Source organism: Aythya ferina (assembly GCF_964211825.1).
Source record: "Aythya ferina genome assembly, chromosome: 12".
Lineage (NCBI taxonomy): Eukaryota > Metazoa > Chordata > Aves > Anseriformes > Anatidae > Aythya > Aythya ferina.
Window position 1 is genome coordinate 11857144 of NC_140308.1, and position 21481 is coordinate 11878624.

At 45.2% G+C, this 21481-nt stretch overlaps 1 protein-coding gene across 2 annotated transcripts in view; it reads left to right on the plus strand.

Annotated features, from left to right (window-relative positions):
- Nucleotides 1-215: 215 nt before the first annotated feature.
- The window catches only part of EDC4 (enhancer of mRNA decapping 4), a 32024-nt gene continuing 10758 nt past the window's right edge, over nt 216-21481 (plus strand). For both annotated transcript variants that reach the window (XM_084533641.1, XM_084533642.1), the window contains exons 1-19: nt 216-347; nt 3664-3820; nt 4932-5043; nt 5582-5681; nt 6990-7179; nt 8234-8381; nt 8896-9000; nt 10458-10567; nt 11112-11195; nt 11751-11846; nt 12857-12959; nt 13388-13568; nt 14670-14742; nt 15183-15274; nt 15947-16143; nt 16858-16946; nt 17663-17816; nt 19186-19649; nt 21070-21171. In XM_084533641.1, coding sequence (XP_084389767.1) covers nt 269-347; nt 3664-3820; nt 4932-5043; nt 5582-5681; nt 6990-7179; nt 8234-8381; nt 8896-9000; nt 10458-10567; nt 11112-11195; nt 11751-11846; nt 12857-12959; nt 13388-13568; nt 14670-14742; nt 15183-15274; nt 15947-16143; nt 16858-16946; nt 17663-17816; nt 19186-19649; nt 21070-21171 — 2636 coding nt within the window. In that variant the 5' untranslated portion in view covers nt 216-268. The remainder of the gene's footprint in view (nt 348-3663; nt 3821-4931; nt 5044-5581; nt 5682-6989; nt 7180-8233; nt 8382-8895; nt 9001-10457; nt 10568-11111; nt 11196-11750; nt 11847-12856; nt 12960-13387; nt 13569-14669; nt 14743-15182; nt 15275-15946; nt 16144-16857; nt 16947-17662; nt 17817-19185; nt 19650-21069; nt 21172-21481) is intronic.

Here is a 21481-nt window from a genome sequence, read left to right on the forward strand (position 1 = left end):
CTTGCTGGAAGCGAGGGGAGGGCCCGGGGTGGCTCCGACCGTGGGGCTGGGGGGAGATGGGGCTGTGGGGAGATATCCCTGAGGGGAGACGTGGCTGTGGGGGGCTGAGCACAGCGCCCAGGCCGGGGCTGAGGCGCTGCGGCCCCGCCCGGAACGCGGCGGCCGGGCCGCGCTTTCCAACCGGAGCCCTGGCGGCGAGGACCGGAGGCGGAAGCGGGGGCGGTGCGGGCCGGGGCAGCGCGGCTGTGGCGGTGTCGGTGCGGGCCCCATGGCCTCCTCCAACAGCATCGACATCGAGGACGCGACCCAGCACCTGCGGGACATCCTCAAGCTGGACCGGCCGGGAGGTGAGGGCCGGGCCCGGCCGCCTGAGGCCGCCGCCGCCTCCGGGAGAGGCCGCGGCCCCCTCCGGGGAGCCCCGCGGGGAGCTCCGGGCACCGCCCGCCGGGCAGCGCCGCTCCTCTGGGGCCTCCTGGCCCGGCTCCTGCTGCCCGGTTCCCCCCCGGAGCCTCCCTGCGGGCTCCTCAACGCCCCCCCCGGGTGCCCGGGCTGCCCGCGGTCGCTCCCCTCAGCCGTGTCTTTGTGTGGTGGCCGAGCCCCGAGCTGGCAGCTTCGTGAGGCGTTTATGGGGTTTCTTCTCTTCCCTGTGCCTCTCCGCCTCGCCTTCAGTGGGCTGCGTGCTGCTGGAAGTCGGGCCAGCCAAAAAATCGCTGCCTGGTGCAGCCCTTCAGGCAAACCCAGGCTTAACTCATGGGTCTTCTGCCCAGAAGCGAAGGGTCTGGGGGCACTGGTGCCCACGCTGTGCTCCTGCTAAGGAAACGTGGCTTTCAGGTGTCCTCAGAGGCAGCAGCCAGGCTGTCCGTGCCGCTGTGCTAGCTCCCCAGCAGCTGCCCCCTGTGCTGGCTTTGCCCGGCCCCAGGGGTGAGAGGTTGGGCGCAGAGCTGTGGGGGACTGGGTGCTGGGGGGAGGCAGTTGGAGTTGTCACCACGAGGGAAAAGAAGCTTGAGTTTCCCCTGGAGCAGCTTTTCTTGCTGGTAGAAGCAAAGGGGTTATTTACTGAGGATGCCTTACTTCTTGCCATGCTTCTTCTTTCATATTCACTCCTGTCCCCTGCATCTCATTCTCCGTCTCTGTCAGCTCTAGTGCATAAGAAAGCAGCTGAGAGGAAAAGGAGCATGCAGGCAGTAAATTGGTCTGTAACCAACCAGTTCTTAGCAGGAAGCACTGCCCAGGCGGTAAGTAGTGTGTAGACTTGAAAGAACAGGACAAAATAAAGTAAAAAGCGAGAAGACGTGTTTGCCAGCTGAAAGCCTCAGAACATCCTATTAGCGTGTCAGAAGAAAGGGAAGCTTTCAAGGATCCTGAAAGAGAATAGAAGCAGCTCCATGAATCATGCCTTGTCTAGTGGAAAGTTTCTGCGGTCAAAGTCCTCTCTAGTTCCAGTTTCTGTTGCTCCCCCTGTGGCAGGTTTTCCCGTCGTGCAGAGAGCAGTGTAGCTGTTCTCCACGGCTGTCAGCCCTAGGAAGGTGCTGCCAGACCGGCTGCAGGTGGCCTTGAGCAGCGTTTTGTTATCCTGGGTGCTGCCCCAGCAGATAACAAGAATCACTCCCTGCCCTAAAAAGTTTGCAACTCTCATAACACTTCTGTAGATTTTGGGGATTTGGTGATCGTGCAAACACCATCCATGATCCCCACACATTCTCCTGACGTGGGTTTCTCTGGATTTCGGTGTGCATCGTTTGCTGCTTTGGCAGCCACGGCCCTTTTCTGATGTTGTGCTTGCAGCAAGGGGGAAGGAGTGCTACCTGTGCCTACTGCTCGTGTGCCATGTATCAGGGCTGTGCTCTGCTCGGTGTAAAGGAACATCTCCTGGTGAAGGTGCTGGTGGGAGCAGGAAGCATTCTGTATCCTGACTCTGTTCCTTCTTTCCTGCCTTATAGAGAGGTGATGAACGTAACTGGTATTGTTTCTCTTTGAAGCCAGTGCTAGTCTCGTTAACACTGGGTTTTGTTCATGTACTTGCTAAACGCTGAGCCTCTTCCCTCCTCTTCAGGACTGTGCAGGCCACACCTTTGCTCGCTTGCTTCCCTCCAAGACTAAGATGGGCTGAGCACATTCCTGCACTTCAGTGTCCCGCTGTGGGATGTTTCCATCAGCCTCTGTGGAGTGTTTTCTTCTTCCCTTTCCCATGGAGCTGTTGTTACTGTCCACAGAAGAGCAGAGATACTTACGTGAGCCGTTCCTCTTGCTGCACATAGAGGAAACAATGTGTCGTCTCACTTTGTCAGCCTGGGTGCTTTTTCTGTGTGATTACTGTCCCGCTTTTGGTCCCAAAGAATAAATTGCAGCAGGTGGAAGCTGCTGTGGCTGGACCAGCGCCCACCACACGCTGTAGCAGTGGTGGGCACAGCCCAAATGCTGCAACAGCAAGCATGGCACAGGTGGGTTGGGTGGCCACAAGATGTCATTCGGTGACCTGAAGTTTCCCCGTGCTGTGTGAGTGTAGCTGCTGTTCCCTTCGTGCAGCGCAGGTAAACTGAGGGGTGCTCCAGGTGGGTACCTGAGTTGTGGTTGCTTCTGCAGACAGCAGCACTCATCCTGATGCATGAAAGCAATTAAATCTGGTTGGTCATAGAAAGCTTGCCTTGCTTTCAGAGGAGATGTTGCAGAGGTCTGTTATGTGTGCCAGTAACAGCGGCGCTCCTGGTCCTGGGAGCAGCCATTTCACAAGAGCTTGCAGCAGTTTCCTGGCAACGGTGCGCAGAATTGCGGATTTTAAAACCAGTGAAAATTTCAAGCAAGGAGGTTGTTGAGACAGGTGGCTCTGACTTGTGTGCGCTGAAGTGTAAGTGAAGGTGGAGGGGGTTTGGTCTCCAGTGGGGACTGTTGGCTATTCCCTTGCTAATAGTAGAGGGAAGAGTCTCCTGCACCCCTCTGCTAAGTCTGTCCCCTTCTGGAAGCCTTCAGAAGGCGTGGAGGCCACCAGGCAACTTGTTCTTGGCCAAATACGTGAAGGCACAGCTGAAAATCAGAGCAAATGGTTGCTTTGCACAAAACTTGAGTGCTGCAGACTTCCCGTGTGAGGAGTAAACCGAGTGAGAGTTGTGGGAATCCCAGAGGCACAGCTGCGCAGCTTCATAGCTGGGTTAGCAGAACACCTGGCTTTTGAGGTCAGGTCTTAGAAGCCAGTTTTGGAAAGTAACAAGTGTGTTATTTCCAACCAACCCCAAGTGCTGTGGCTGACCACTGTACGTGCTTGATGAACTTCAGAGATCTCTTCAGGCACGAGGGTTAGAAATGACACCTCAAGAACCCTTTGGCCCTGAACCTGACTGAGATACAGGAAATCTAAATTATCACCTTAGTTCTGATCCTAGAATATTTGCTCCTTGAACCCAACTTCCCTCTTCTTTCACTGGTCTTTCTGGTCTGCTGCAAGTGCTTGTGTGAGACCAGACCTATGACTTCACTCTTGTATGTGATACAGGTTTCTTACGTGGGAGGTCTTACGCGTCCTTTTTAGAGAAGAACACTTTTTCCAACCAATTCAACATATTCTCCCTTATAGATCAGTAGAACCTGATATATCTGAAGGTAGCGTGTTTTACACAGCACTATTTCTTTTAACGGATACTGTGCATGGTTGGTAATGCTATTTCCTAGGTTCAGTAAACGAGAACCAGAGACCATCAAATTCCTACAATGGAGACCTGAACGGACTGCTGGTGCCTGATCCCATCGTGGCCGGCGATGGACCTTCCTTGGCGAAACCGGTGCATCGCAACGTTTCTCTGGGAGCCTTACAGGAGAAGCAAGTCATGTAAGTGTTGTTCAAAAAAGGCTGGGAGTGAATAGAAAATGGTTAAAAATTGGTTCTGCTGGGCCTGGACGAGCATGCTGGGGATCTGATGGTAAGTTTTACGTGGAGTTCAGCTGACGGTTGTGAGTCAGAGCTGCTGGTCCGAGCTTTTGTGGTGTTTGGGATGCTGAGGCACGCAGCCTGACATCCTTGCTGTTCAGGAGCTGAGGAATAATATCAACAGAGCTGTTTAGGGAGAAGGAGTGCAGGGCTGGACACACAACAGACACTGCAAGTCAGGATGGAGGTGTGTTAGCAGGGCTGGGGCTGAAACTCAGCATTCTCTTGTAGAATTCCAGCTAGACTCCTGCAGGGACCCAAGTTACCCGAGAGGTAACTTACACCAGTTTTGCACTTGTCAGAGTATTTCTCCCCCTGTGACTTAGAACAGCTGCACCTCAGCTAGATGTCTTCCCATCTCTGCTGAGTTGTGTGTGTGCACTGGTGTGTTTGGGACAGCACACCAGGTTTTACTGTTTTTCCTGCTATATGCAGGAGAACATGTGCATGTAGAATAGTTTGGGCTTGTTCTTTGTCACGGGAGTAATTCCAAACCCAGAACCGCTATCATACATCAGTCTAATTAGCATAATCATTGGCTTCGTGTACTAACTCTTAACATCAAGCTCCTGTGAATACCTTTTATTTGGGTTTTCTCTGTAGTTTTGAGAGGCAATTTTTTGAGAACCATGAGCGACATGCTCTGTTGATGAGGTTCAGCTGGTTGGCTTTGGTCTCTTTGCACCTTACGGTGTTGGATAGTAAGCAACTTTAAGGCTACTTTAACCAAATTTAGGTCTGTGCTCAAGTCAAATAGGCTAAGGGGCTGTAAGAAGAGTGAAGGTTTTTAAGCTCAATAAACGAGGTGTTTGGCTCTCTCAAACCTGTGGTATACTGGGAAGGGAGACTCTTAACTGAAAGTAAAATTGAAAGTAAAATAAGCTCAAACCTCCTAGATGCACAGATATTCCTTCTGTGTTGCTGTTAGCAACATGAACAACAAATACCTGACCTCTGTCGTCTTCCTTTGGAGTCCTGTCTCATCTTTTCTTCTTTGTTTTTTACTTAAAAGCTGCCTTTCTGGTGATGACAGCTCCACTTGCACAGTAATATTGGCAAAAGATGTGGAGATAGTGGCCAGCAGTGATTCCAGCATCACAAGTAAGGCCAGAGGAAGTAACAAGGTAAGGAACATGAGAAAGCACAGTTCTGTCTATTCTTTTTAGTTACATCAGCTCAGCACTTGAATATTTTAAACAGAAATGACTATCTTCTTTCCTGTGTTGTAGAAGCTTGTAGTTGGGTGGAAGTTTGGCAGAGAGCTTAGCAAGGAGAAAAGAATTGAGGCAGAATCTTGTAATTGATTGTTATTGCAGAGCATGGCCAAGTTACCTTCTAATTCTCAGGAATAATCTAATATTCCATATTGTATCATTTTGCTCCTTGAAATGCAATGAATGGAGGGAGCTCAGATCATAAATGAATACTGTACCGTGTTATCCCTGTGTGGTGGTTTTACTTGGGTGGGCAGCTGAGCTCCACCACAACCGCTCTCTCACTCCCCCTCTCCTCAAAGAAGAAAGAGAAAATACAACACAAAGAGCTCAAGGTTAAGCATTACAGACCTTTCCTAGAGGAAATCATATATTTGGCAAGTTTGTTCCAGGAAAAAGTTTATTCCTGACATTTCTCACAATTTTTTTTTTCCTTTCTCTTGAGCAGGTGAAAATACAGCCTGTTGCTAGATATGACTGGGAGCAGAAATACTATTACGGCAATCTGATAGCTGTTTCAAACTCTTACCTGGCTTATGCCCTTAGAGGTGAGGTACCTGCTCGTCTTGGATGTGATTTCTGTTGATTTGTGTAATTATTTGTGTAATGAAATAATTCTGTAGCAAACAAGCTTCTTTGTCGCTAAGCACAGAAGCAGCCCCATGGTAATTTGAGCAGATAGATGTTTGTGGTGGATTTGCTTGCATAAATTTAGAGTTGAGTTTAAGGCTAAATTTAGAGGAGGCAAAGAGCAGTGTGGATGCAGTATGCTTTGTAGTAGGAAAGGAGAGAAAAGCAGGACAACACAAGGAAAGATTGTTTCACAAAATATATGAAACAAACGAGCACTTACCCATCTGCAATGTCTCTGCTCCCACACAGTGTTTGGGACTCCCTTGTCTCTTTCCTTTCTTCTCAGTTCTAGCACCCATCAGTTTCTCCGGCCTTTTATGAAAGCCACTACTCCACTTCTGCATTTTTCTTAGCTGAGGTTATCCTAGAGTAGGTGTTTTTAGGATGCCTTGCCTCTTTTTTTTTTATTTTTTATTTGTTTTGAAGTATGAAAACTTGGGTGTGGTAAAAGTATGGAAAGCTGAGTGATCTGCCAGGGCTGCCTTAGGCAGTTAGAAGCAGAAACAATATGGTTTCCATAAGACTGTCTGCATATTTGTCTGATATTTGTCTGAAATGGAAAAGCTGAAAACTTTGGTTAGAATATGCATGCAGTGAATCACATTCTTTACAGCCACGCAAGCCAAAAAGTGGTGCTTTTTCCCAGGTGAATGATTGTGCTTTTTACGTCTCCTTACTGGAGATGTATTTGAGCTACCTGCCTCTCAGTGACTCCTTTTGTCCAGTTACTGAAAATGGAATTGTCATTAAAATTAATTTGTTGTCAAAGAAGGTGAATCTTGGAGGTTTGGTAGCTTCATAATCATTTTGGGATAAAGATTTAGGTATTTTGTTCAGTGAAAGCGTCTTTCATGAGAATCGTGAGATTGGCTACATTCTAAGCAGAGCATCTTAGAACTTGTGGTACTCAAGAAACACTACAGAAGATCTTGGGAATTAAGCTGCCCCTTACAAGGCAGGCAAAATCCCTTTTGTTACAGTATTTCCTTTGTGAACCAAAGCTGAAAAATTTGGTGAATGTTTTTGCACATATACTGGGTCTTGAAAGGGCTTATTAGAGGGGATGTCTACTGGTATAGGTTTTCTGTTTTTCATTGTGCTGCCAGTTGATGGCAGAATGGATGCTGGAAATGACAAGTTAACATCTGGGGGACAAAGGCAGCCCTGCAGGGAAACCGCCCAGATAAATAAATGGTGACTTCTTCCTTCTGTCTTTTCTGCAGCTGCCAGTAATGGCTCCGCCATGGTGCGAGTGTTGAGCATCAGCACTGCTGAGAGGACCTTGCTGAAGGGATTCACAGGTGGCGTGGCAGACCTGGCTTTTGCTCATCTCAACTCCAACCAGCTGGCGTGCCTGGATGAGGCTGGCAACCTTTTTGTCTGGCGCCTGTCCATGGATAAAGACAAAATCCAGTATCTTGTCGAAGCAAGCCTCGCATCAATGTTTTTATAGGGGTTACATGTGAATGCAACCTCAGAATTGCAACCTCTTTCATAGCCTTGTCAGAACAGCAGCTTGCAGGAGGGAATTCAATAGTTCTGCACATCCTAGAGAGTATCAGATGAGTGTTTGATCAGCCTGTGCCTGTGTTCTGCACTTGAAGCTGTAACTTGAAATTGTAGGGGTGACATCTCTGTGCTCTGGTCTAGTAAAAAGTAGTTTCTGGTCCCCGCAAAAGTAGTCCAGAAGGATTTTAGTGTCTGTACTTGCTGGCCTTAAACATGGACAGTGTCAGCTCAGCCATGTGACAAAGTATTTTACCCATATTTCTCTGGTTCTAGCTCTTTACCTCAGTTACTTTTCTGAGGAAGAAGATGCAATACTATCCTCTCACTCAGTAACTTCCTTCCAAACCTGTCACTCTAGTTCTTTTGGTGGTATTTTACTGCTTGATTCATTGCCCCAAATAATTTTCTTTTAAATGCTAGGAGTGTCTTTTCAGTGCTTTTGGGAAGCACATCAGTCTGTGGGATGTGGTGTGTTAAGCTATGGCTTCTGAATTTTAATTGTATACAATCATTCCAATAGCAACTGGAGCAAAGTTGTAGTTGTTTAAGAACTGATTTGTATGGATGGACCAGAGCACTCAGCCTGGGGTAATATGGTAGGTTTTCTGTCTTTCTGTGTTGTTGCAATGCTAGCTGAAATCATTTAATCTGTCCATCAGCAGTTGTATGGACTGCACGTTCAGCATTTGCTCCCGTTGTGCTTATCGCTTTCCTGTCTGCAGTCTGCAAGAAAAAATTATGAGAACTATTAACTTCTTACTTTTACTTTTCAACTGAGAAGAAAAGTTGCCTGCCTTTTACTTTTAGCAGAGTACTTGTACCTAATTTCTTTTTGAATATCAGTAAGCCAAAAAAAAATTGAGGTTTAATAGTATTTACCAGAGGAGCAAACCTAAATAGGTTATTGCTGAATATCAGTTACAGCCAGAAAATTTTGTTTCTTAACTGTGGTGATCAGAGAGGAGATCTTGGTGAACATCAAGCGGCCTGACAATACCCCACTGAACACCTCTCGGAGAATCATCTGGTGTCCTTTCATCCCAGATGATAATGAAGAGAATGGTGAAGAGGGAAGTCAAACGTTGGCATTGCTGCATGAGGACAGGGTAAGGAAATGTTGCTTTTGAAAGACTGACCCTTATTACCATTAGAGGGAGAGAATCTAATAAAGAGTCCATACGGTTAGAGATGTCAAGGCTTCTGCTTAGTCCATGCCAGGGATCCTTCAGTAATGAGATTGAGGATTCCTCTCACCTGAGGAGAGGTTGTGCTGATCTTTCTCAGGGGCTTGGGAGGAAGGAAAATGAGAACTTTTACTCACCACCAAATAGTGAGGACCACTAGCAACAATGTGGAGGGCCAGAGGCATCATTCATTTATTCAGGCTTGGCCAGTAGCCAGGGGAGGGGCTGGTGAGCAGCAACGATGCCTTGACCAGCAGTACTTATGTACAGCTGGGTGCCAGGAAAGCATCTAATGGCCAAATCAGGTGGGGAAAGGAAGGTTTGTGTCACATAGTTGCCATTGGGCTGATATGTCAGGTAAAAATGTGAAATTCTCAACTGGGTCAGACCAATGCCTGTGGAAACAAGCCTATGTGTATGCACATTTGTTTTCCAGGCAGAGGTATGGGATTTGGACATTATCCGAACGAACAACAGCTCCTGGCCCGTGGAAGTGCCTAACATCAAAGAAGGCTTCATCGTAGTAAAAGGCCACAGCACGGTATGAATCTATTTCATTTTCTTTACTACTGTCGCAAAGGTGATCACTGCACATCATTTAGGTTCTCTTTGGGTTTTAATGTGTCAGGAGCTGGAGTTCTTAGGACATTTTGCTGTTTAAAAAAAAAAAAAAATAGGTTCTTACCAATCCAGCCTATCACCCACAGCCTGCTACTGGCTATGTGCATGAGTTAGTGGTAAGTAACCTTTTTTTTCAAGAGCCAGAGTGGGTTTGTAGGCATTTGCTTTGAGTATGGTTCTTGAAACACTGGTGTGGTTTAACCCGGCTGGCAGCTCAGCACCCCACTGCCTTTCACTCACCCTCCCTCTCTGGGATGGGGGAGAGAAACGGGAAAGTGAAGCCTGTGGGTTGAGATAAAGACAGTTTATTAAGACAGGAAAATCTGTCTAATCTACTAATCTGTCTAAAATCTACTACTAAAATGTGTACAAACAAGTGATGCACAATGCAGTTGCTCCCCACCCGCTGACCGATGCCCAGCCTAACTCCGAGCAGCCGCCACCTACTCCAGCCAGCCACCCCTATAAATTGTTCAGCATGACCCCCAGATGGGATGGAATACCCCTTTGGCCAGTTTGGGTCAGCTGTCCTGGGTCTGTCCCCTCCCAGCTCCTGCTTCACCCCCAGCCTGCCTGCTAGCAGGACAGAGCGAGAAGCTGAGAAGTCCTTGGCTTAACGTAAGCACTGCTCTGCAACAATTAAAAAACATCAGTGTGTTACAACACTTCTCATCCTAATCCAAAACATAGCACCCTGCCAGCTAGTAGGAGGAAAAGTAACTCTATCCTAGCTGAAACCAGGACAAACACCTCTATTTCCAAGAGCCTGTTTGACAGCCTGGTCTGTATTTGAACTATGTTGTTATGTATTCTGGTAAATGGAACACCTAACACTGTTGTTCATTGTTGGATGAGAAAGGGAAAACTAAGCCCGTTGTTATTTTTCTATGAATCCCCTAATAATTATAGTTATATCTGTCAGTACAGTGAACAAGGCCTGAAGCTGAGCATTCAGAAGGTGATATTCTGAATATAAAAAACAACTGAAAAGGATCAATTTCTTAAACAGGATAATGACAAAGTAATTGTATCACCTAGATAAAACAAAGTACTTAATGCTCGTGAGAAACCAGAAAATCCCAAGTGAGTTCTATTTATAACATGAGTAATGGTGGGAACAGTAGCAGCATAATCTATTGCACTTAAATTTGCTATTTGGATTGTTAGTGATTATTATTACAAGAAAAAAGTCCTTGTCAGTTTTTCTCGGAAGTTTTAAGTTGTCTAGTGAGACATATGTTAGAAATCACTGTGATCTTGTGAACAAGCCGATGTTTTATCTGCTTGTTAATCAAACTCCTATGTGAAAAGAGTATTCTCTCTCCTTGAAGAGCTATAAAATTACTTTTCTGTGTCTTTTTTTCCTCCTTGGTTTAGTACCTGAGCGAGGGAGCGCTTTCTCCAGATGGAACTGTGTTGGCCACAGCAAGTCATGATGGCTTTGTCAAATTCTGGCAGATCTATATTGAGGTGCAAGATGAGCCAAGGTAACTTGAGAATTAAAAAATGAAGGATCTTACTGTGCTGTGGAGCTCAGCTGCATTTTCTCTGATAATTGTTTTGTTACAGGATCACCTGCAGTGGTTATTCTCAGGATGCTATAAAAATGCAGGGTGAATGTAAAGTAACCTGTTAGTGAAGAGTTCTGTTTTATCACTGAATATCACATGTGCTCACAGTTTGGTGAACTTAGGAAAAAAGCAAAGAGCTGTGTCTGAAAACGTGCATTTTGTGCTTTGCGGAGGTTTTAGTGAAAGTCGGCCAGTTATTCTCTCTTGCAAAAAAGTCATTCTCATTTGCAAAGCAGAAAGCTGCTCTGAGCTGTTCATCACAATGTTGAAATCTGTTACGTATTGTGTGTTTGTTAAGATACCATACCATAGAGCAGGACATGACTTTATTTTTTGGTCACTGTCTATGGCAGTGTGGTGTGCTCTCTTTGGACAAGGGAAAACGTGGTCAGATCCCACTTTTTAGCTTCCTCATTTACCACTCCATGCACACTTGATGTTTTCTCTGATTCTTTCCTAGGTGTCTTCATGAGTGGAAACCACATGATGGTAGGCCTCTTTCCTGCCTGCTCTTCTGTGACAACCATAAAAAACAAGACCCAGAGTAAGGCCCCAATCCTGTATTTTGCATATCAGAATTAGGTAGTGCCTTTGAACTCTGCCTTTGGAGAGTTCCTTGTAATTGCATTGTACTTGTAAAAAATTTTGCTTTGTGGCAGGAGCAAGTCTTGTCATCTTTGTAGTAAGATGTAGTAAGTGTAGTTAAGTCTAGTGATGGAGTGCTCTGGAGCACAGCCTAAAGTTACCTTAATTCTAGTGTCAGTTCCATGAAAGTAGTGACAGTTCCAAGTTGATGGGTCCTCTTGGGTTTGTGATACGGTCAATTTTTCCTGGCCAAAAAGCAAGGCCTTTTGTCTTTCAAATGTCTACTGTAGTTGATATAAAAAGTAGCTGAGTAGCTGGTTTTTTAATTCTTTCTTCAATCAGGTATGGTCATATAGTTCTTGAGATCTACAAGAGCTATACTGGTTTCTAATCTGCCTTGCAAACAAAGATTTTCTGGGAACTTTGCTGTGACGTGCTTGTGAGGAACTTTTCTGTGAAATGTCCTGATGGAACAGGTGGTTGCTCATTAAGACCAATTCTGTTGTGTCTACAGGGTTCCTTTCTGGAGATTTCTCATCACAGGAGCAGATCAGAACAGAGAACTGAAGATGTGGTGCACTGTGTCTTGGACGTGTCTGCAGACTGTCTGGTAGGTGTTTATATGCTCACTCCCCTGGAGGGTTGGATTTTCTTTGAGAAATTGTAACAAAGCTCTCAACTTCCAGCTATCCTTACTTTGCAGAGGTGACCTTAATCTCCAGTGGAGTCTACTCCAGCCTGAGTTAGAACCTCATCCTTTGCTGATCTTAGATGTTTGTTGGAAGATATCAGGGCTGTGGTAGACTGTCAGGTTGGACTTCTGTAAGGCAGGGGAGGCTGATCCTTTTACGCACTCTCATTCATGTTACCAAGACCTATCATCTTCAGTTTGGTCTGTAAAGCATACGTATAGCTGTAGCACTAGCAGAGGAATTCCAAATTGCACTCACTGAGTGATTTCTTCTGTAAAAATACTAGATACCAATCTAGGATCTCTTCCTACTATTACTCTTTCTGATTTAAATATTGAGAAGCCACTATGTCAACAGAGCTTAAGCAGTTAGTTCTATGAGGCTTATTTGCTGAGCCATATAGGTCCAGAAGTTCAAATTATATCGTAGTCCATCCTTTCACTCAGCTTGCACTGTTCTTTGATTTTACTTTTTTGCTGGTAGATTGTGGCATCTATGATCACACGCACATGTAGAGCCCCTTCTGAATTGGCATCTTAAAATGAGAAGAACGTGGCGTACAGCTGAGTGCTGCTTTTTCTGTTCCATACTGCAGAAGTCCAAAGCCTATTTTGGCTTGGTGGATTTTTGCTCTTAAATCTGTAGCGTTGGCTCTTACCCTCCTATAACTGTGGCATATGTTAGGTAATGACAAACTGTCACTTTTCATATAAACGTTCAGAATCCATAACTCGATTCTATTCTGTGATCTCCTTTGCTGGTCTTGTGATGTCAGCACTGATTTCTGGCAATTTTCCTTTTGTTTTAGTGGGTGGTGATTGTGCTGTAAACTCATTAAGGTGCATTTTGACTAATTCAAAGGAATTGTTGTGGTTGTGCTAATATAACTTACTTTCTGTACCTCCTCCCATCTTGTTTGTGGATCTAGCTTTTCTCCTGACATCTTCAGCTCCATGAGTGTTCTTCCCAGCCTGAAAGTCTGCCTGGACCTCTCCGCTGAGTATCTGATACTGAGTGATGTGCAGAGAAAAGTAGGTGGCTCATTTTTTGCTGGCTGTGTGGGTATCAGTGACAGAAAAAGAAACATTTTTTGTGACTGGTTCTGCTGCCTATATCTAGGCTTTGCATGTTAATAACTAAAAATGCACAGAGGTTGGCCTCGGCTATTTCAGTATAAAATGACAGATGGTGACAATTCAGCTGATTAATCCTGAGGAGCCTTAAGGATTATTTCTCACTCCAAAGTAAACTTATTTGAAGGAACCTATGTCTGGCACAGCAGGACTGAGTTCCTGATCAACACTAACTCACATAGCAGTGTGGTTCCCTGGGATGTCCTCTTTCAGATTGAAATGTCTCAGACCTTATTCCTTGTGTTTCTCCTGTGCTTTCAAATCTTTTTCAGGTCCTAATGCTGTGCTCTGAAAGCCCTGTGACTTACCATTTCTGATTGTTCCAGGTCTTGTATGTGATGGAGCTGATGCAGAACCAAGAGGAAGGCAAAGCTTACTTCAGCTCCATCTCAGAGTTCCTCCTCACCCACCCAGTCCTGAGCTTTGGCATCCAGGCAGTGAGCCGCTGCCGGTTAAGGCACACTGAAGTGCTCCCAGCAGAAGAGGAAAATGACAACTTGAGTGTAGGTAGGTGACAAAGAGCATTTGGCTGCTGTCTGATCAGGTTGTCTTTCTTAACTGATTCTGGCTTTCTCGTGAGAGGCTTGTTGGTTCTTCTGGGCAACCTGATCTAGTGGACAGCATGATCTTTAAGGTCCCTTCCAACCCAAGCCATTCTGTGATTCTTTTACTCTCTAGGAAATGCATCTGAGCAGCTAGAGCACTTCAGAATAGCACGGTGGGGTGGGTTACAAGGGACCAAGTCCGTGGAGAGTTGTCCCATGCAAGCATTCCTTGATTGCTGCATCTCTTTGCTGTTACCTTGTTCCTGACCACCTACCTTTTTGTTATTAAAATGTTGTTATTAAAATTTTTAAAGATGCTTTGAAAAACATCAGCATATTAGCATGTTAGAAAGATTCCTGGACTATCAGAACAGCCCTGTGATATGCCTGTTCTACATAATTAAGAGTTAATTCATGTTGTTGATACTAGAAGCATACTGCTCTGAAACACAGAAAGAAAAATGACTGATATGTTTAGCAAGTCAGGAGCAGAAGTGAATGAAGCTTCATGTCCCTGATTGGTGTTTAGATGATTAGGGTAATTTGCATAGGAATGCTTAATTTAGTCTCTTTTGGGGGAGTTTTCCTTTCTAATTGGACTCTTTCTTTCGTAGCAGTGAGAGTGATACAGATCGTGGCTGAATGTTTTCAGTGCTATCTAATGGGAGGTTTTTGCAAGGCTACAGTTATTCAAGCCAGGAAGGATGGGTCATGCTCTAGTGTGAACTTCTGTATGATATAAGCTAGTGTGTCTGTTAAAATATAGCCAACCAATCATGTCAACAGGTAGTTTCAGACCTCAGCTTCCCCCACTCTGCCTTGTGAAGTATACTCTTGCCTTCCATGGGGCTTATTTGATTTGATTAGAGGGAATTTGATTGCTCTCACTTTGGAAAGTAAAAAGAGTGCAGGATACACTTAACAGGGTGAATTTACCTCTGAAGTGGGGAAGTGATGAAGCTGTGTTGTGCTGGTTCTCTGCTGTGGCCTCTGCTCTGATGGCTTTTATAGTAGTTTGTTGTTTCTGTCCAACTTCATGTTTTACTTTTTGTCTTATTTTCAGAAGGTGCTCAGGGAGCAGGGGCTGTTGAGTCAGCGGCAGGCGTGCTGATAAAACTCTTCTGTGTGCACACTAAGTGAGTATGCCTGGCAGCTACCATGGGCAGTGGTCCTTATCCTACACTGACCTGTTAATTTACAGATTTATTTTGCTCATAAGAAAAGCTGCTTGGACCCCTAGCAACTTCTAGCTGTGGTGTATTCCATATGTCCTTACCAAGAAGGGGCCCAGCATGATGCCATGGCAAGCTAGTATTTTTGTTGCCATGAGTACACAGTGATTTGAGAGTTCTGCTGGTGTGTAAGTCCTGGGAAGCACCTCTCATGTGCTCTGAGTGCCAGAACTGGATGATAGAGCTAAATGGGGATCAGCTTCTGCTTCTTTCATCACAGGTTGAAAACACTAATGTATATTCCAAGGGAGTCAGTTCCCTTAAGAGTTTTCCAACCTTTAGACTTCTCTTGGTGATTTCTAAACTAATCAGAGGTGCTTTCTTTTTTTTTTTTTATTTTTCAGGGCCCTACAGGACGTGCAGATTAGATTCCAGCCTCTCCATAGTCCTGATATGGGTGCATCTGTGCCTTCCCATGGCTCTCATGAAGAATTTGGTGAGTGTTTTTGTTTGGTCAATCTTCAGTATTGCTGAGTTTTTAAAAGTTATGATTTCTTGGCAGAAGGGTGGGGAGGCAGGAGAAGTGGGTTGGAAGGCTTATGGCAGCTCTGGGTGTCTCTCCATAATAGAGTGTCATGGTATAAAAGGTTCTCAGGATGGACCACTTGGTTAGAGCCCAGAGAGAGTACAGAGCATAGGGATACGTTAGGGTAGGAGTGCTAACACTTTGTGTACACTTGGGTTCACCTATCGAGGTGGTCTGGTTCCAGAAACACAACGTTTGTCTCTTGTCAGGCAGAAGAAATCACAGTGACACTGGAGCTTTGGGGTAGGAGACAGGGCTGTGTGTAGCATGCTCTGGTGAATGGTTTGTTCACCATTCTGGGATGTGGCCGTTAAAACTGGCACTGTGTTCAGAGGAGAAAGGAGGGTTGGACCTCTCATTATCAAAGACCGATAACATCCACTCTTTAGCATACAAAGAGTAAGCAGAACAGGGGTTTGCCTTTCCCATAGCTTTGATTAGTATGTTGCAAGGTTGTTCCTCGTTCCTTTGGAATCCGGAATCTGGTATGGCTGGCAATGACAGAAGTTCATACCTTGTGGAATTAAAACTTTACCTTTTGGGGAAGTTCCTGTAAATTGATTTGTGTTTCTCTCTTGGAAGCCTTTCCAGACCACATAGCCGATCTAGGCACAGAAGGGCTGGGATCTGAAAAAGGATCTGTTCATGGCTCTCAGCCAGACTTGCGACGTATTGCTGACCTGCCTGTACCAGCAGACTTCCTTGCTCTCTCAAATGATGCCAAACCAAAGTTGATGACTCCAGATGCATTCATGACACCGAGTGCATCTCTTCAACAGGTAACCAGAGGAGAGTGCTGATGGTGGTGGTGCAAGGGATGAGTGTGGATTTTGGTGCTTTTGGGAACTTTCTCTGGGCAGGTGGGCTAGAGGTAGGCAGATAGGCTAAACTGACTCACTGCTGTGCTTTTAATCCAACTGCGTAAGGACATCTTGGCATGTCTAAATTGCTTAGCTGGTCTATACTTGTGTTGCCAGTGCTGTATTGAGGTGCAGAACTGCTGGTGTAGCTGTGTTGTGTAGAAATTTGTGTGCTAGATAACTATCTGTGCTGGGAGACTGCTCTTACTGGTTTACACACATTGTTTGGGGTTGGGAGATAGCCACAATGGCAGAAAACCCTGTCAGCTTGTGCTATCCCTGCACATCCTGTCTGACAGGATCCCCTGAGAATGCACATCTAAAATGATCAGGTAGGTAAATGTTTTGCATGAGATCTGCAACTTGGTAGTCTGGTAGCTCAGTGAGTTTTTTGAACCTGACACAGCAGACACATCATTGTCATCACAGTTTGTACGTGTACTGGAGGAGCTTGTGTGAAGATGGGCAGCACGTAGAAACGTGCAGAAATTGAGTTTTGTCTTTTTTGTCTTTTTTGTCTTTTCTGCCTTTGCCAAAGACTTGTCAAAGAGTTCTTCTGGAGACAGTGATCTCAGGTTGAGTACTGTTGCTGTGTTATTCTGTTACATTTTACCCCTGTATATTTTCTTGTAGATCACCGTATCTCCAGGCAGCAGCGTCAGTTCCCTGACTGCAGTCACAGCCATGAGTAGCACTTCTGTCACTGATGCCTCTATGTCCAGGTAAATAGAGCATGTATTAAATAATACAATTGCAATACTATACTTCAGTGTGGGGCAGAACTGTGGTGCATCCTGTAGGAGAGGAGATTGTTACCGGAGTTAGAAACTGGTCCAAGTCCTGAAGTCCCTATATGGGCAACTGTTTGCATCTCTGATGCAGCGTGCAGCATGCCCGTTGTTTTTCCAGGGTGCCAACAACAGTGTTTCATTTGTGCCTCACAGGGGTTCTCTTATTGCATCTCAGTGTTGTTGCTTTACATGCTTCTCCCAGAGGGCTGTCATTGTTTACAGGTAAGAGAACACTGCAGCCACTGAGGAGCAGGGAGATAATTGAGACTGTTAGGAAAATTTTACTAGCATTGAGGTGGCTTGGGCTGCATAACAGTGAAAAACTTCACTTCTCGGGGCTGGAAAATGGACAAGGATGTAGTGCACTGTTTCTCCCTGAACTCTGTACAGCATGAATTGAAGATGTAACAGGTCCCTTCTATCATAAACCCCTCAAATTCAATTGTATGGTGGCTGGGAGATGCATTTGCTACTTGGTAGGCAATATCTGACCACGGTGGAAAGGAGGAGGGCTTGGAGAACACTTGTGAATTTGGAGTTGGGTTCTTCCATTGACCTGTGGATCCAGTCTCTTCCCCTTGAGCATTTGATACGGACCTGTATGGTTAAGTTGGCCTGCTTGATTTGCTTGTGTCTATTTTCTGCAGGCCATCAGAAGACTTGACTGTGAGCCCCAAGATGCAGCTGGACACCAGCCTCACGCTGAGCAGCAGTAGCAGCAGTCTCCAGACCAGTCCTAGGAGCCATTCAGTTCTTATCCCGGGCCTCCCTGACAAGCTAACACCAAAGGCACCTGTTCCAGTAAGGCTCCAAATACTGATCCTTCTTTCTCCGTGGGCCTGTACAAGCTGAAATTAGACTTACTTGGATATTAACAGGGCCAACATCTGCCATTTGGAAAACACAGCTGCTGACACAGACCTGCAGACAGGTTTACCAGTATTAATGGCACTTGACCTCAGTGTCAGCATGTCTCTGAAAACTAGAAACAGTTCTAGCTTGTGCTGTCGCTATCACCATGGTTAGAAATGGTCAGCCTTTGTGTTCAGAGACAGTGCTACCTGGGAAGGCTTCTTCCTCCTTGTTGGTCTTACAGGTGTGAAGTAATCTTTTCATATTCCTAAATTTTTCTTTCCAAGTGTGATGTAAAACAAATTAAGACAAACTTAAAATTGAAATATGTTTTCAGTCCTGGAGACATTCATTGTGTGAGAAAAATCTCAAATTTTCTTCAGATGGAATCTCCTGTGAAGCTATTTTATTCACAAATTGCAATGGCAGGTGTCCTGCCAATTAGGAGCGCATTATAGCAAACAAATCATAACCTTTTAGTCCCTATTACCCGCCACCTGATCACCTCCCCTGTTTCCTCATTGACAGAGTACTACAGGTTCACAAGCCACTCAATGCTCCTCTATACCATATATGTACAATTTTACTTTTTTTTTTTTAACCTTTTAATTTCTCCCTTTTCCTTTTTGTTCCTTTCTTATGTTTTGAGAACCTGTGATCTTTGTTTTACTGTTCTCACACCGCTCAACCTGTTTTTCTCAAGCTTCCACCTTATTTTGGAGCAGTGAGGCCTTCTACCATCCACTTACCTACTTAGCATTTCTCCTTATTATGACTGTACAACTACCTTGCAATACAGAAAATTAGTTCTCTACTGCAAAAAACACAACTTAGTTTCTCACAAGTGTTAAAACTAATTTCTTCCAGAGAGTAGGTTCTGGAGCAGGGCAGGGAGGTAGAGCTGGTCTTGCATTTCTGTTTGAAAGTGTGTTTGAACTAGCGTTGACATTAAACGTGTTGTTAGTCCAGCTGAGAAGCAGTTAAATTCCTGGCTCTATTTCTGTATTCACCTCCATGCAAGTCAAGGAGAATGATGGTTGAAGAAAGGTTATGTGCTGAAGGATCAGTGAATGCTTCTGTGCCTTTAGCTGATAGATGTGGAAAAAATGTGCTGCTTTTGCCCTGCAGTCTCCTTACAAGTATTGGAGTCCTTCTCCATCTGCTGAGAAAAGGGGGAGGGAGCACAGGGGTCATGCGAAAAAAAGATACAGCTGGCTTTTTCCAGAGCTGGTTGACAGTGGTTGGTTTAAGAAACTGGTGAGTCTTGGGGTGTCTCCACATTACCCTGAAGGTTTTTGTTTAATTTTTTTTAATTCAGGTCACACCAGGAAATTCTTCTCTAGCACTGGAACTGCAGGAAGTGGAGCCCTTGGTGGTGCCCCAGGCTTCTCCCACCCGTGAGCGTTCGCCAGATGTCATTTCCTCTGCTTCCACAGCCATGTCCCAAGATATTCCAGAGATTGCTTCCGAGACCTTGCAACGCAGCTTCGCAGCTGCTCCATCTGGGCTCCCTGCGGAGGTGCTGGAGCCCAACCATCATGCAGACAGTATGGCATCTGCTGCCTCAGCCTTACATTTGCTGTCTCCGAGGAACCGGCACAATTCTGAGCATAGCCACCACTCCTTGGACATGCCTCCAGTGGAGGTAGACAGACTGAATGCTCCGTCGTTACTGGAGACTGCTTTAACTCAGGAAAATGCATGTTCTGACAGCGTTGTGGGTCAGCCATGGCCAGCAGCTCCTGACATAACCAGAGAAACTAGGAACAGCATGGCAGACAGGTAATCACTTGGGTGTCTTACTTAGGGCAATTTCTTCACACTTCACAAGTTGCTGCCTTGGTGAAAAGCTCTTTACACTGTGATTAAACTAGAACAGTTTTCATCCCTCCTTTTCCTTAAAGGATCAGATGAGTCAGCCTTCCTGTGTATATGCTGCTCCTGAATTTCCTAGGTCAGCTCTAACAGTTTGTGCTCTCTTACACACCTTTCAGAATGAAGGATCTCTTAAGGTGAAGTCTGCTTTACTGGCCTTCGTATTCACCTCAGAAGAGACTTGAGCAGGGCTTTTTTTTTTTGTATCTTACCTCTAGAAATAAAACTGGTTCAAGCTAAGTTCACCTCAGGGTGATCTCCCTGCATGTCCTTATTGAAACGAATCAAATAGCACATAATTGACAGGTGGATTTATAGGTTAATTGTATTCCTCCTCTATGATTGGCTTTGTGCAGCCAGCATTATAAATAAAGTACTTATAAAAGCGAGGAAATGAATTACAATGCCTGTGTGGAACAGGCACGTAGAATGGGGCAAAATCACGTCTGCTTGCTGGAAGCAAACCATTATGCTGGGAGTACTGCTAGAATTCACTGCAAAATTAGTGTCCCCATCTTCTAGTTGGACTGGAATAGCAAGATGCATCTAGCACCTTCAGAGTCTCTCTAGGCTAGGACTGCGTGTGCCATGAGAGCCTTGTCACCAAGAGAAAGCCCTCACAGCTGAGGATGCTGTTTTAGGAAACAGTCTCGATTCTGGTGGCTGTGGGGAAGTCACTGAGGCTCTCTCTCCATGCAGTGTTTTTGCTTTTGCTCATAATTTGAAGTTCAGAAAGTAATTCTGTGGGAGTTTACAACTCTGCTTAATCCCACTTTGTCTTGAATTGTCTTGAATTTGTCTTTGTATTCTTCAGGGTTTCTCATATCAGAATATCAGATTGGTATCTTTGGTTCTGAGATATTCCACTTGTGCATGAATTTGATTTTTTTTGACATTGTAGCTCAGTTAAACCACCAGCATATGTTAAGTAACAAGCGCTCACTTCTATATAAAGATCCTGCATGATCAATTCAAATAGGCCTGCTTTGTGGCTTAAGAGTGTGTGCAGTTTATGTTCAAAGCAGTGGATTATCTACCTCTCTTGCGTGGGTATTTGTTGGGACATTATGTTAATAGTTAGTGCCCGAAGCATAGCTGGGCTGCTTTACAGCCTCCTGAAAGACATGTGGAGAAATTCAGTACCTTTAAACAACACTTGCTGCTCTCAGGATCTGTGCAGATAGGTTTGCTTTGGTTTTATTGTTGTTGGGTTTGGGTTTTTACTTCTTCTATCAGGATTTCCCATGAGAAGTGGGGTGAGCAAACAACCAAGCTGAAAGAGACTTTAATGATGGGACTTCCTTTTTTTTTTTTTTTTATTCTTTAGCCCAAGGGATGAAGTTGAAGAAAAGCACAAGAGCTCTTCCTATCATCGACACAGCTACCACCTGCTGCAGCATGACAGCCAGGATGCTAGTGCAGAACAAAGGTACAAGAGTGCTCAGCCCCCTCTCTCGCCCTGCATGGACTCAGTTCAGGCTGCATTCGTGCTTCTGTCCCCAGCAGGCCTTCACGTGTGGGGTGAATGTCTTTGCTTTGTCTCCTGACTTACTGTGTGTATGCAGTCCAGCTTCTGTAATGTTCTGGTGACTTCAATTGATCACAATTGGCCTCCAGACACTGTCCAATTTACTGTCTGTAGGGGAGGGTTTGGCTGTGCTTCCTCTAAAAGCATGGCCAAATTTTGTTTAATTACTAGTGTAACCTTACTAAGGGAGCAGTTTGTAAATCCTGTGCCT